General features: G+C 42.9%; 1 protein-coding gene across 3 annotated transcripts in view; it reads left to right on the top strand.

The window, feature by feature from the left end:
- Positions 1-152: 152 nt before the first annotated feature.
- Positions 153-15,943, top strand: part of SPATA18 (spermatogenesis associated 18) — a 36,011-nt gene continuing 20,220 nt past the window's right edge. For all 3 annotated transcript variants that reach the window (XM_032224708.1, XM_032224707.1, XM_032224709.1), the window contains exons 1-6: positions 153-411; positions 5,609-5,714; positions 7,805-7,920; positions 11,024-11,142; positions 12,622-12,717; positions 15,405-15,539. In XM_032224708.1, coding sequence (XP_032080599.1) covers positions 325-411; positions 5,609-5,714; positions 7,805-7,920; positions 11,024-11,142; positions 12,622-12,717; positions 15,405-15,539 — 659 coding nt within the window. In that variant the 5' untranslated portion in view covers positions 153-324. The remainder of the gene's footprint in view (positions 412-5,608; positions 5,715-7,804; positions 7,921-11,023; positions 11,143-12,621; positions 12,718-15,404; positions 15,540-15,943) is intronic.

Raw genomic sequence — 15,943 nt, 5'->3', positions numbered from 1 at the left:
GCTACAACCGAAAGAAGTGGGCTCTTTCCGCGCAGCCGTGGCGTCCCTGACAGCCGAGCAAAGCAAACGTCAGTTTGTTTAACAATCACCGAGTATAAAAATGCTCCAATCATAGAGGAGGCTTGCAAGGACAAATCCCAGGCTGAGCCCATTTGGGAGGCCGCCCTCCGTTTAAGGACAACTCCTCGTTGGGACCTCCGGGGTGGAGATCAGCAGAAGCCCCAAGAGGAAGAAATAGCCCTCGCTTCGTTGGGGAAAGAAGCCTTTTCTTTAGCCCCAAGAGCAGCCTTGGCTCGCCCTTTCTTGTCGCCATCTCTGGCAAGCATGGCTGACACCTTGAGAAGACTAATCCACAATGAGACCTGCAGGATTTTGCAGGAGAAGCTGGAAAGTTGGTATAAAGACTATTACGTGAGTGTGTAAAAACTCCTGATTTACATAAGCAGGGTTGCCTTTCCAGAAGGCATCTAGGGGCGAGGAGGCGGCTGGTATGTGTGTGTGTGTGTGTGTGTTTGTGTGTATTTTTGTGTTGAGTGTCTAGCATCCTCTCTATTTTTTGAACGTAATGCAATATTATTTTCCCTTCTGGCGAAATCAAGGGCAGGAAAGTGGAAATCTATCTGTCTGTCTGTCTCTCTCTCTCTCTCCATCTATCATCTATCTATCTATCTATCTATCTATCTATCTATCTATCTATCTATCTATCTATCTATCTATCTATTTCTATCTATCTATCTATCTATCTATCTATCTATCATCTATCTATCTACCTACCTCCCTACCTCCCTATCTATCTATCTATCTATCTATCTATCTATCTATCTATCTATCTATCTATCTATCTATCTATCTATCTATCTACCTACCTACCTACCTACCTACCTACCTACCTACCTACCTACCTACCTCCCTCCCTCCCTCCCTACCTCCCTATCTATCTATCTATCTATCTATCTATCTATCTATCTATCTACCTACCTATCTATCTATCTATCTATCTATCTACCTCCCTCCCTACCTCCCTACCTCCCTATCCATCTATCTATCATCTATCTATCTACCTACCTACCTACCTCCCTCCCTCCCTCCCTCCCTATCTATCTATCTATCTATCTATCTATCTATCTATCTATCTATCTATCTATCTCTATCCATCTCTCTCTCTCTCTCCATCTCTCTCTCTCTCTCTCCATCTCTCTCTCTCTCTCTCTCTCTCTCTCTCTCTCTCTCTCTCACTCACTCACTCACTCACTCACTCACTCACTCACTCATTCGGGGTAATAAGCTTCCAAGGCGGCTGCCCAAGAACGAGATGTTTTAGGAGAAGGACGTTGCTAACCAACTCCTCTTCTTAAGGGAAAGAAAAGTGCATAAGCGCACCGTCGTGCCTACCGTCCCCGTCCTCCTGTCTCCATTTATTCGCCCCCCCCATTTTATTCATACTCATGTTTATTCTTACACCTATTACCTCGTAAACGACTGAGAGATCAAAATAAATATAAATAAATAAATATAAAAGCCCCGCCACCATCTGGTTCGCGAATGGAGCTTTGAGGAGCAAGTTTATGGCGGGAGATGGATCCGGACATGAATGGATCCTTGGAGACCTCTAGTGATTTCCCGGGAAAACAGTAACCAAGGACGCTGGATTTCAGCGCCAAGATGAGCGAGGGAGTTAACGTGGTTGGCTGCCACGGTAACGGAATGTAATGGGATACTGTACCGACAACATCTCGGACCAGCGATTATTTGCAACTATTGATTACTCAAGTTTCTTTTCTTCCTCCCACGCCCCGGTTTGGCACGGATCGCCCTCGGTCGCCCTTGGCTGACCTGAAAAGGCGACCTGGGTGGGTGGGGAAAAACAATAGGATGAAATTCCAGGGCTGATCTGGGCTGGGCTGGACTGGAAAATGGGGTGTGTGTGTGTGATCTCCCAGTGCTACCAGTGGAAAAATCACTTTGGTACCCGTAGTACATGGAGATGTCCCTGAGATGCACAGGTACAGTATAAGTAGTACCTTGCTCAATAGTAGTAACTGTGAGAGGGATCTTGGAGTCCTAGTGGACAACCATTTAAATAGGAGCCAGCCGTGTGCAGCTGCTGCCAAAAAAGCCAACACAGTTCTAGGATGCATAAACAGAGGGAGAGAATCAAGATCATGTGAAGTCTTAATACCACTTTATAATGCCTTTATAAGGCCACACTTGGAGTACTGCATTCAGTTTTGGTTGCCACGATGTAAAAAAGGTGTTGAGACTCTAGAAAGAGTGCAGAGAAGGGCAACAAAGAGGATTAGGGGACTGGAGGCTAAAACATATGAAGAACGGTTGCAGGAACTGGGTATGTCTAGTTTAATGAAAAGAAGGACTAGGGAAGACATGATAGCAGTGTTCCAATATCTCAGGGGTTGCCTCAAAGAAGAGGGAGTCAAACTATTCTCCAAGGCACCTGAGTGTAGAACAAGAAGCAATGGGTGGAAACTAATCAAAGAGAAAAGCAACTTAAAACTAAGGAGAAATTTCCTGACAGTTAGAACAATGAACCAGTGGAACAGAAGTTGCCTCCAGAAGTTGTGAATGCCCCAACACTGGAAGTCTTTAAGAAGAAGTTGGATAGCCATTTGTCTGAAACGGAATAGGATTTCCTGCCTAGGCAGGGGGTTGGACTAGAAGACCTTCAAGGTCCCTTCCAACTCTGCTATTGTATTGTATTATTGTATTGTATTTCCTTAGGGTCTTACGTAAAAACAAGGTGGAACAACAACTGATGACCTCCTTTTACACAATAGAAAGTGTCCTCACTCATTGCATTACGGGGTGGCATGCTGGTTTGACAGCCGCGGATAGAAAGACATTACAGAGGGTGGTGAGCACAGCACAAAACATTGTGGGCTGCCCCCTGACACTACTGGATGAGATCACTAGGACTCGCTGCCTTAGGAGAGTGAGGAAAATCCTCAGGGACGACTCACACCCTGGTCCCTCCTTCTTTACCCTCCTACCATCTGGAAGGAGATATAGAAGCAGAGGCAGCCACACAAACAAGCTGAACAATGGTTTTTATCCGTGGGCTGTCAAACTCCTGAATGCGAAGCAATATCATAATTAAGCAGCACAATGGACTTGCAGGTGTAACATGTTCACACTGGTGTAATGAGACTGGGTGTTTGTTAATATGATTTTTTGGGTTAGGGATATATATTTTTTGTCTTCACTGTGATTTGTAGTGTGTTGGGGGGGTTACTGAGGGAGCTCAACCAATCTCATTGTACATATGTTGTGCACTGACAATAAATAATAATAATAATAATAATTACTATTATTATTATTATTATACAATTGTATCACAGTGGCCAGTTGTTTCACCGGATTTGGCATTGGTTACTAGTCGGGCCCCACCCAGGGGCCTAGGACGTCGTAACGTATTTTCGTAATATGCGTGCAGATCCAAGCAGTGCGGCTTTTTGCATTTGACTGATGGTGATTTTGTCAATTTTTAACTGTTTTAAATGTAATTCCAGTGCTTTTGGAATAGCACCCAGTGTGCCAATTCCCACTGGAATTACCACTGCTGGTTTGTGCCATAGTCGTTGAATTTCAATTTTTAAGTCCTGGTATCTTGCGATTTTTTCATGTTCCTTCTCGGCGACCCTGCTATCACCTGGTATTGCGATGTCTATGATTGTGACCTTATTTTTCTCAACCAGTGTGATGTCTGGTGTATTATGCGCCAGTATTTTGTCGGCTTGTATACGGAAATCCCACAAGATCTTGACCATCTGATTTTCGGTGACTTTTTCAGGCTGATGCTCCCACCAGTTTGTTCCTGTTTTAATATTATAATTTTTGCACAAATTCCAATGGATCATTTGTGCTACTGAATTGTGCCACAATTTATAATCAGTCTGCGCGATTTTTTTACAGCAGCTGACTATGTGATCAACAGTTTCATCAGCTTCTTTGCAAAGTCTGCATTTGGCATCATCAGAGGATTTTTCGATTTTGGCCTTAATGGCATTTGTGCGGATAGCTTGTTCTTGCGCAGCCAGGATTAGTGACTCTGTTTCTTTCTTTAATGTACCTGTTGTTAACCATAACCAAGTTTGTTCACTGTCCACTTTATCTTTTATTTTTTCCAGAAATTGGCCATGCAGTGCTTTGTTCTGCCAACTCTCCATTCTTGATTTTATCACATCTTTTCTGTATTCTTGTTTCGTCTGTTGGGCCTTCAGTAGATTTTTGTTCTTTACTTCGATTAATAGATGTTCTTGACTTTCTTTTAAATAATCAGCCAGTGCATGTTTTTCTTCTTCAACTGTTTGCTTCGCTTGTAATAATCCTCTGCCACCTGATTTTCGGGGCAGATATAGTCTATCAGTATCACCACGTGGATGTAAACTGTAGTGCATTGTCATTAGTTTCCTGGTTTTTCGGTCCAAAAGGTCCAAATCAGCTTGTGTCCAGTTAACTATACCAGCTGTGTATCTTATAACTGGTATTGCCCAGGTATTTATGGCCTTGATTGTATTTCCACCATTCAATTTAGATTTCAAAATTTTCCTAACTCTGTTGGTGTACTCTCGCCTGACAATAGTTTTTACTTCTCCATGCTTGATGTTATCCAACTGCAGAATGCCTAAGTATTTGTAGGCTTCATTTTCTTTGCATTTAATTAATTGGCCATTGGGCATTTCAACTCCCTCAGATGCAGTGATTTTGCCCCTTTTTATGGATACAGTGGATATGGATACATTATGGATACATTATTATTACAATATTATTATTATTATTATTATTATTATTATTATTATTATTATTATTATAATATCAGGTGGCAAATACTGAGCCCAGTTTGGATCAGATTTACACCCTTAGTTTATATTTCCACAAGTGTGTCATTCCCCTCCTCCTCCCTTTAGCCTTTTGCATTTCACATGGTTAGAATGATACCCTGTAAAAGCTTTTTAGGTGTTAAGATTTTTATTCTGCTGATCCTCCAAGATGCTCAGATCAAGGTAACTTGGAAACTAGCTCTTTTCAACCCCAACCACTTCCCCTTTTGTTCCTGCAACAGTCCTCTGAGGCAGACTGAGATACAGAAGCTATTCATGGTAAAGAATGGAATCTATTTATCATTTTAATTTTTTTTTATTAATGTCCCATCTTTATTATTTACACCAGAGGTAGTCAACCTTTTTATACCTACCGCCCACTTTTGTATCTCTGTTAGTAGTAAAATTTTCTAACCGCCGAACTACTCAAAATTTCTGCTACCGGTTCTCCAGAACCTGCCAGATTTCACCCCTGCGTGTGCGCATGCGCAGTTCAATAGAAATTGTTCTGCGCTTGCGCAGAACTAAAAAACAAGATGGCAGTGGTGATTGGGGCAACCAGGGAACCAGTTTAGAGGCATGGAGTCCCTGTGACCCAGGCCGGCATGCCACTACTGTTTCGGCTGAACCGGGCCAAACTAGTAGGAACCCACCATTGGTGTATGTTGTAAAATTGTATTTCTGACTCAGATTTGTTCTATTGCTAAGAATGACTGGTGAAGGAATAATATGGATAAAACTGGATTAATCAAGAACATTTACCTGATTTTCAGATTAACTCATGTAATAAAAATTTGACTCAGTGCTGCGAAATCATGGAGCTGAATTCTGTGATCCAGGGACAGCTGTTTTCGATTCTCAATCAAGCTTGTCGAGAAGGTGAGCTTACCTAAAGGAGTCCCAGAATATCTGGAAATATTGAATTTGTCAGACCTGAACTCCCTACCTTTACACACAGATGCACACACACAATATCCCTCCCATCTTGGAACTGCCTATGTCCTTAGACATTACCTTAATAATTCTTACCTCCTCAATTAGGACTTGAATTTTTCCACCAGTCTTAGAGTATGAATCTTACTGTAGATTGCCCACCCATAATAATTAGGACTTTATAAAAATAGGCAATATTTAAAATGTGAAGAAGGTAAGATTCGACATAATCTTTTTTACTGAAACTGTTGTGGTCATTACAGTAGTCCTCGACTTATGACACAACAGAGCCCAAAATGTATATTGCTAAGCGAGACATTTGTTCAGTGAATTTTTGCCCCGTTACACAATCTTTCTTGCCGCAGTTGTTAAGCAAATCACGGCAGTCATTAAGTGAATCTGGCTACCCCTTTGATTTTGCTTGTCAGAAGGTTGCAAAAGTGGGGTCACCTGACCCTGTTAGGACACCGAACTGTCATAAATATGAGTCAGTTGTCAAGCAGCTGAATTTTAATCACATGACCATTGGGGTATGCTGCAATGGTTATTAAACGAGGACTACCTGTAATGGGAAGAATACATCTGATGCATTTGTAATGTCAACCAAGGATTGTATTTGATTTGATTGATTGATTAAGTTTGTATGCCGCCCTATTCCCGAGAGACTCAGGGTGGCTCACAATAAAAAGGGAGGGGATACAAAAAATAAAATAAAGACAACAATTTAAAATTCTACAACAGCCGTAACCTCGAATGGGGCTGGGTAATTAAACAGCCCCAGGCCTGCCGGAACAGCCAGGTCTTAACTGCTTTGCGGAAGGCCGGGAGGGTAGTAAGGGTCCGGATCTCCACGGGGAGATCGTTCCAGAGGGCCGGATCAGCCACAGAGAAGGCCCTCCCCGAGGAGTCGCCAGCTGACATTGGCCGGCAGATGGAATTCGGAGGAGGCCTAGTCTGTGAGATCTGATAGGTCTTTGGGAGGTGACTGGCAGGAGGCGGTCTCTCAAGTACCCAGGTCCGATACCATGTAGGGCTTTAAAAGTAACGACTAGCACCTTGAAGCGTGTCCGGAGACCAATAGGCAGCCAGTGCAGCTCGCGGAGGATAGGTGTAACGTGGGTGTACCTAGGTGCACCCACAATCGCTCGCACTGATATTATTGGGATATTGGTGAATTTTAGTAGTAAGTCAAGCTGCTGTTCCAGATTTAGTCTCTTCCTGTAGCAGAAAATGAGACAAGACCAGCTCTTTGTCAGAGGGAAAAGTTTATTGCACAAAGGTTCAGTAGCGATTGGTCAAGCAAAATCTGAACCCCCGAAGGGCAGTTGTTTACAGTCTTTTATACTCTTAGCCAACGTATCGATCATCCCAAAGTACCTGGCCTTCCTGTGTCACGTAGACCTCGTACACAATCTCCCAAAACAGGGACAGGACATTCATTACTCATTCACCTCCCCACAGGGGGTATTGATACCAATATCCTGCTTCATTTGTTTTAGTTAGGTGAAGCAAACAGAACAACTAATCTTAAGGGTAATTATTCCTTTTTCCCATTCCACATGGTAAAGAAACTTTAATACCCAAATAATCTGTCTAGTTATCAAATTCTCTTTTATTCCTATTGGCCCCATAGTCATTTCCTCGGCTCCCCCTTTTGACTCCCAACTCTTTGGATAATGCCATCAATCCTTGAGGTCAGGGGTGGGTTCTGGCTTCTGCTACTGCTGGTTCGCTCAGGGATGTGCTTCGAGCGTGTGCGCATGCACAGTAGTAAAAAAAATTGTTTCTGCGCATGTGCAGAAGCGAAAAACAAGATGGCGGTGCCTATGGCAGCACCGATAGAACCAGTCCGGGGGCGCAGCAGGCCAAGTTACTCCGTACTTGGCCGAACCGAATCGGAAGGAACCCACCTCTGCTTGAGGTCAATATTAAGCCTACTCTGTATTGTACATATATGGCATGTGTTTCTGAAATGGATTCATACCCAATCATTGAAAGCATTTTGTCATATATATATTTTTAATTTATCAACTCAGGTGGCAATTATGAAAGTATGGAAATAATAAAATCTCGTCTCCTCCCATGGTTGGGTACTTGCTTTTCTAGCCCCTCCTCTGGAAGCACCCTGGACACATGTTCTTCTGTATTACAGGTAATTTTTTAAAATATATATATATATATATATTTCCTAATATAAAAATTAAACCAAAACGCTTGCCTGGTTTTGATTCCGAAATGGTATGTTTCATCGTCAGTTTTTGAAAATGTGCTTGGGCGTTCAGACTTCAAATGCAGAATTTGAAATTAATTGCAAAAATTAACACACCCGAAGGAAGGAATCCTTGTTGAAAACACAATTTTATAATGGATCTTTTTTTTCTGTCAAAGGTTTTGTATTGCAAAAGGCAATTTTTAAAGTCATTTTGCTTCTCCAATGAACACATTACACCAGTAGCAATAGCAATAGCAATAGCAGTTAGACTTATATACCGCTTCATAGGGCTTTCAGCCCTCTCTAAGCGGTTTACAGAGTCAGCATATTGCCCCCAACAACAATCCGGGTCCTCATTTTACCCACCTCGGAAGGATGGAAGGCTGAGTCAACCTTGAGCCGGTGGGATTTGAACAGCTGAACTGCAGAACTGCAGTCAGCTGAAGTAGCCTGCAGTGCTGCATTTAACCACTGCGCCACCTTGGCTGGAAGGCTGAGTCAACCTGGTCCCTACCGCCCACTAGTGGGCGTTCCAGCTTTCATGGTGGGCGGTAGGGGTTTTGTCCGATGCTGAAGCACTTTCCTTTTTTTAAATTTAATTGAACTTTTTTTTAAAAAAAATTCATAGCATTATTTAAAAATTTTCATTAGCTTTTCATAAAATCACCATTACTGTGGAACCGGTGGGCGGTTAGAAAATTTTACTACTAACAGAGATACAAAAGTGGGCGGTAGGTATAAAAAGGTTGACTACCCCTGCATTACACAAAGTTCTAGAAGTATATGTTATTCTAATCTTGTTGTGGGCCGCCAACAGCCAGCCAGGAGTTGGCAGCAGACTCAGACAGTGAGGAGGTTGGGGAGGAACACGGGCCAGTCCTGGAGTCTGGGGAAGGCTCTGATGAGGGCTCTGTGTCGGAGGTAGAGAGGGGGCCAGAGCCCTAGGCCACTTATCAGATGCCTTCGGAGTCGGAGATAAGTGGGGCAGAAGAACAGCTGGAGCCTGTTCCCGATGTGTGCATGCACAGAGAGAACAATTAAGGAATAGGGGTTGACTTGGGAGTAAAGCCCACAAGTGGATGCTGAATGGACCCTCCCTATTTATAGGGAATAAATAGGAGCAAAAGGGGAGTGGTGTTTGCAGGAGACAAATTAGTTTGTTTATTAGCGTGGAGATTTGCTTATCTGAGTCCATGCCTCACAGACACTCCTTGCCAAGTATTTCATTGTGCAGCGTTGCGCCTGGGAGCTATCGGCCTGGCAACTATCCAAGGACTGATAAGGTTGCAATTCACCCTTGAAAGGCTGTTTGCCTGGACTTTGCTGGATGCGAATGCTAAGAATTCACATTAGCCAAATAAAAAGGTTTTTTTCCGGGACAAGGAGTCTCTTTCATGATTTGGCGAAGCCTAGACTCAGAACAAATCTATACATGGCTGTTTTGTGGAAGAGTGCCCTAGTTTTGCAATTGTGGTTTCATATTTATATAATTCTTGTTGAATATCTTAATGGGAAATGCAATTTTATAGTTGGGAAAATGAATTTGAAAAAGCTGGATAAAGTGTATGAAGCAGGAGAATAATTTCAAATGACAGAGGATCTTACTTAGATCAGGGCTGGGAATGATGGGCCCTTTTATGACTTGTGGACTTCAACTCCCAGAATTCCTGAGCCAGCCAACTCTAAGAGTTGAAGTTTACAAAAGCGCCATGGTTCCTTACCCCTAACGTAGATTAATGTGGCATGGCGGACAGAGGTGGCATTCACTTATCTCCCCTACTGGTTTGCAAATGTGAGCACGCCCGTGCACTTGCTTTGCTTACATGCGCCTCATCTGTGCATGCACACCGCCTTCTGCATATGTTCAGTGCTCGTGCTTTACATTGAGGCAGGTGGGCGGAGCCTCCCGCAGGAGGGCGGAGCCTCCCACCACTACCAGTTCACCTGAAACGGAGAGAACAGGCTGAATATCACCTCTGATGGCGGAGCATCTAAAAAAGGTTAAACTATGGCAACTGGAGTAAAGTTTATTGAAACTGAGATGCTTTGTTACTCATCCATATAAATTTACTCAAACGGCTCAGTTTTAATAAACTGTGCTCCAGTTGCCCTGATTTAATCCTTATAGATACTTTTGGCCTGGATGATTGAGTCTTCCTTTACACGTGGCTGAGTATGTGGTGTGAAAGGTCTCACACCTTCTCTTCCAGAAGAAGAGAGAACCTCCTAGTTCTACCTTCTTCAACTCTCTGAGTTCTTGTCAGTGGCCATATTGGTTGTGGAATTCTGGGATTTGAAGTCTACCTCCCTGGAAGTTGCCAGACTTGGGAAATCCTGATGGAAAGACTTGGAAGTTACTGGTGACACTAGCATTATTCCAAGGGTTCTCCTCCACTTCAGAGGTGGCATTCAGCAGGTTCTGACCAGTTCTAGAGAACCGGTAGCGGAAATTTTGAATAGTTCGGAGAACCGGTAAATACCACCTCTGAATGGCCCCATCCCCATCTATTTTCTACCTCCCGAGTCCCAGCTGATTGGGAGGAAATGAGGATTTTGCAGTAACCTTCCCCTGGAGTGGGGAGGGAATGGAGACTTTACAGCATCCTTCCCCTGCCACGCCCACCAAGCCATACCACGCCCACCAAGCCATGCCATGCCCACCAAGCCACGCCCACAGAACTGGTAGTAAATTTGAATCCCACCACTGCTCCTCTCCAAGTGTGTAAGACAGATATAGCTCCCATAACTCTGTTGTTTTTCTGGCACATTAAAAAAAATATGTTTGCAATCAAGCTTCGAGTGGGTGAAGATGATGAAATGCCCGCTACAATGTTGGTGTGTCAGGGGTTGCAACGCCTGGATGAAAAACCAATGCTGGTGATTGTGTTGCAACCTCACAACATATGAATTTTTGCTTGGCCATCCTTGCACACCCCACATTAAAATTAATTCAAGACATCTGTATAATTTCTCACAACACTTCTAGGATATATTCAAATGCCCTTTCATTTATAATTTTTAGACTATGTATATCTGCTTGTAGGAATCCCTCGAGAAAGACAGACTGCTGAGGGAGTTAAGCAGCGTTCGGAGTTTTGAAGTTGAACAGCTGGAAAAAGAACTGAGTGCCACGCGGTTACGGCTGAATTTGGTGCAACAAGAGTAGGAGGGAAAAAAAACCCTTTATTTTTATCCTTCTATATGTTGAAAATATTGAATCCTGTTGTATACAAATAACTTTGCAGTTATTTACAAGCAGGTATGATGGGACACAACAGGCAGGATTTTCAGCCAGCATGGCTAGGACCTGGGAATTCTGGTGCTTTTTAGTTTTCTTTTTATCCTGACTGTATATTATATTACACATTTTATTCGGAGCATATTATATTATATTCAGAAACATCTTGAATTATACATTTATAATGCGAGCAAAATTGACCTAAACATAAATCAAATTATATAGACTTAAATTCCATATAGCGCAGGTGTCGGCAACCTGCAGCCCGAGAGCCACATGTGGCCCTTTGACCCCTCTCCTGCGGCTCCCTGCTGACCCGGTTGCAAGATATGGTGTCCGCCTCAAGAAGCCATGAGCCTCTCGGCTGCTTTTTGCGATTCCGCGTCCTTCGCAGTCAACTCAGTGCTGGGAAGAGCTTCAGCCCTTTTCTCGTTCTCATCTCTTTCTTGTGCGCGCATGCGCACAAGAAAAATACCCTCCTGGGCCAGGATCATGGCGGCAGGAACAGCGACTCCTCCTCCCGCTGCCGTCACTGCGCAGTGAGGTGAGTAGCTGGCCGCGTAGCGCAGGAGAGCCACGCTGCGCAGGAGACTCCTCAGCACCAGACTCACCTCAGTAGAGGCACCTCGCTGAGGACTACGAGCATAGGCTTTCCAAGCAGAGGGAAGACCTGCAGGAGTTCAAGGCCAGGTGCCGGCGCCTGGAGGCTCAGTGGGCTGAGATGGTCAGCCAGTTCCAGGCCATGATGCAGTCCCACTGGAACAAGGCCCTCTGGCTCTTTGCCATCAGCGGCACTTCCCTCCAGCCTTCACCCAAAGCCCCTCACCAGGAGGCTGAAGCAGACCCCAACCTGGAATTTCTCCCCCCCTCCAACCCTCACAAAAAGACCCCAAAGGAGGAGACTCTCTGCAGCAACACAAGTGTTCGTCGCACATATCCGCCCCAGGGGCCGTAGTTTGAGGACCCCCGATTTAGTGCAATAATAAAAAAATGCAAATAATTTTTCTGCAGACCACCAAAATTTTCTCGTGGACCCTCAGTGGTCCCCAGACTACCAGTTGGTGACCACTGATTTAAGTTACACATGCCTGGGCCATTCATATATTTTGCTCGCATGTACTTAACAATCATTAAAGGTAAATTTGATTGTTATATTATGATGTTTCCCCAGAAAGTAGATTTGGTTTGGTTGATGGCTACTTCTGTGTTTTGATTTTGATAAAGCACTTTGCCTGTTAATATTATTAAGACAGCCTGTTCAAAACTCTCACAAGGGGTTTATTGGAGTGGGCACTGCTCCCTATTTCATTGGTGGTGGTGGGGAATCATATTTTTTCAAACTAGAAGAAAACAGTGTCTTTACATTTAAAAGATATATCTTTGGGTATTAAATTCTCTTGCAGTCTGGCAGAAGCCAAGTTGTCTCTTGAAGACACAAAGACCAAATCAGCTACTACACTTTTGGCAGCAGAAGATGAAATTGTTCAGCTAAAAACAGAGTAAGGAAGAGAAGAAAAAAAAAACCCTTATCGTGCAGGGCTATTTATAACTATTACCTATTTGTCAAAAATTTTCTATAGCTTTTAGATTTTTCATTCTATAATGGTCATAATTTATTGATCTGAGTTGCTTTTGGACAGATATAGGTGACTCTTCTTACAAGTACCTGGTTTTTTTTAATATTTAGTATGTAAAAAAGAAATATATACGGTGCCTTCCTTCTCGAATGAAACAAAGGGAGCAATTTTGTTACAATACAATTTTTTACTAATTAAGGCGCCAGGGTTACGTACACTCAATCTCAACTTTGAATCCTCAGTACAGTCTGCAAATCTTAGATCAGGGATGGCAAACTCATGTCAACATGGCGACATCATGTGACGTATCGGGACTTTCCCCCCTTCGCTAAACCGGGTGTGGGCGTGATCAGTGCGTGACTCATCCGACCCATGGGGCAGGAGTTTGACAGCCCTATTTTAGATTGATTAAAAGAAACCAGGTCAAACAAACGAGCAGGTTTTGTGTGCTCTATGACCTTTAATAGCAATAGCAATAGCAGTTAGACTTATATACCACTTCATAGGGCTTTCAGCCTTCTCTAAGCGGTTTACAGAGTCAGCATATTGCCCCCACAGTCTGGGTCCTCATTTCACCCACCTTGGAAGGATGGAAGGCTGAGTCAACCTTGAGCCGGTGAGATTTGAACCGCCGAACTGCAGATAGCAGTCAGCTGAAGTGGCCTGCCGTACTACACTCTAACCACTGCGCCACCTCAGCTCTTAAGTAGAGCAAGCATAGTTTTATTAGGTTTCTGTCTTAGGGAGTCATACATACTTGATTGGCCAAAATATTTGGCCATATTCTGTACATTCCTTACTCTCTTCTGACCAAACAGATAGCGAAAACAGGTACTGCAAAGTTCTTCATAGAATCATAGGGCTGGAAGGGTCCTTGGAGTTCTTCTAATCCAATCTCCTGTTCAGAGCAGGTATCCTTATTCCATCATGGACAAATGGTTCCCAGTCTTTTTTTAAAAACCTCCCAACGATGGAGCATCCACAATGAAGATGAAGCGCGATCCCCTTTTGCAACCTCCTAACAAGCAAAGTCAAAGGGGAAGCCAATGTCAGAGCATCCAACATTAAATCAGAGTCCAAGGCAAAAGATTCCTCAAAGTTCCAATTTATTAAGAGAGCCATGTTGGCACCTCTGGGAAAACCCGAATCTGAAAGCTTCCCGTTTTTCCCCACCCAGTTGAAAGTTCAAGATCTTGCCCCTCACACCCACAAGTCCATCCCATGGTCCAATCTTCCACTGCCATGCTGGCAAGCTTCCACCCATCCAGTTCCGGTCAGGTGCAGAGGTGCGAAGACAAAGGATGACCTTGGCTTTCTAGAAAGAATTTTGCTATGGCTACGTAGCATCTAACTCCATACAATCCCCCCTCCCATTTTCCCACAATAGAACATGCATTGTAGAATAATAGAAAGTGTGGCAGGCCAAAAGACAAGATGGCTGCAGGCCTGACAGCCAAAGTTTACTTTACAACCATGTTACTAATTGAACAAGTGCAGTGATTCATTTAACAAATGTGGCAAGAAAAGATATAAACTGAGGCAATATTCACTTAACAAATTTCTCACTTAGCGAAATACATTTCGGGCTCAATTGTGGATGTAAGTTGAGGAGTGCCTGTAATAATTTTCATGAATTTAAGCAAAAAAAGAACCAAGTGAGACTTATTCTTCTAATATTAGGCTGGCCTTACTTATAATGACACCCCATTCCAAAGATGGTAGTGGTGTATTTTTTACATTAAAAAAAAACAACCTGTATATAGCTGGAATGGAATTGGAAATTGTTATTGTCAGAGAGCTCTGAAAGTTTTTCTATTATTTATCTTTAGATATTTATGACTTTCACATTTTTAAAGATTAGGGTTAGAGTGAGTTTATTGGTGTATAGTGTTGAGTTGTCAAGGGGCTGATTGCATGCTGAAAGTTTTCACACCGTTCTGTTCATGATATTCCACACTGTGATTTTAGCAGCCGTTGTACTGAATCTTCTGAACAATTTTGCCTGTGTGATGTGTGCAGTGTTGCATATACTTGTATTATATTTATTTTTAATTTCTATTGTCAGTGGTTACTTTGAATTCAAGTGGGTAGGGAAAAATCAGCAAAAATGTGTGGGGAAAGTCAACAGGTTTGCAGGATAGTGCATTTAAACAATGGCATGGCATTTTCAAAATGCTTCATGTTGATTTTTAACAGTGTAATCAAACTTATCCAGAATTCTTATCCAGAATCTTGTGCCACTATGCTGATTCAGGTTTATTCTCTAGTTAAGCTTATTTAATATTGTAACCTAAATGTGTTTTTTTTTTGGTGTGTGTGTGTGTTGATAGTACAGAATGATAGTGAGCACGAGCATAGCTTAATAGCCAATTTTAAAATAATAATCTTATAGCTAATAATGCAGCAAGTTCCACATGACTTATGAGTGGCTAAGAGATTTTTAAAAAAAGGCTAAGTCTTACTTGGAGGATAATTGTCGTCTGTGCAGCAAAAACTCTTGAATTCCTCCTGATTACCATTTTTTTAACCTCTCATGCAGATGTTTCACATAAGGCAGAACGTAATTTCAACATTTCATTTTTATCTGATTTATTTTTTTTGTGGTTAAGCCTAAATGCTTCTCGGGCAAAATCAGATAGCACTTTGGCGACTCTAGAACAGCTGGAGGAGTACGAGAATCACCTTCAGAGGATGAAGGATGAAATTGCTATCCTTCGGGCTGAGAAGTCTCTTCTTCACAGCAGGTAAGGACACCAGTGAAGTTTTTTGGGTTGTTTTTTTTTGCAGCTTAGGACAGCCAAAAACAAGCTTCTTTTCTCAAGGGGGTCTTCTTCAAGTAGATTGATTTCTACGTTCATTAAGAGATTCTGGGTCTTCTTCTATTCTATTTGTGATGGACTGGAGAAATGGTTAGATGTTTACTGGATGAAGAAAGAATGTGCAGATAACAGAATAACAGAGTTGGAAGGGACCTTGTAGGTCATCTAGTCCAACCCCCTGCCCAAGCAGGGGACCCCCCACACTGTTGGTGACAGAAGGCAGTCCAGTCTCTTCTTGAAAGCTTCCAGTGATGAAGCCCCCACAACTTCCGAAGGCAACTTCTGTTCCATTGGCTGGTTGTTCTCACTGTCAGGAAATTTCTTCTTAT

Source organism: Thamnophis elegans, chromosome 9 (genome assembly GCF_009769535.1).
Source record: "Thamnophis elegans isolate rThaEle1 chromosome 9, rThaEle1.pri, whole genome shotgun sequence".
Lineage (NCBI taxonomy): Eukaryota > Metazoa > Chordata > Lepidosauria > Squamata > Colubridae > Thamnophis > Thamnophis elegans.
This window is presented reverse-complemented; position numbering and strand designations above follow the sequence as displayed.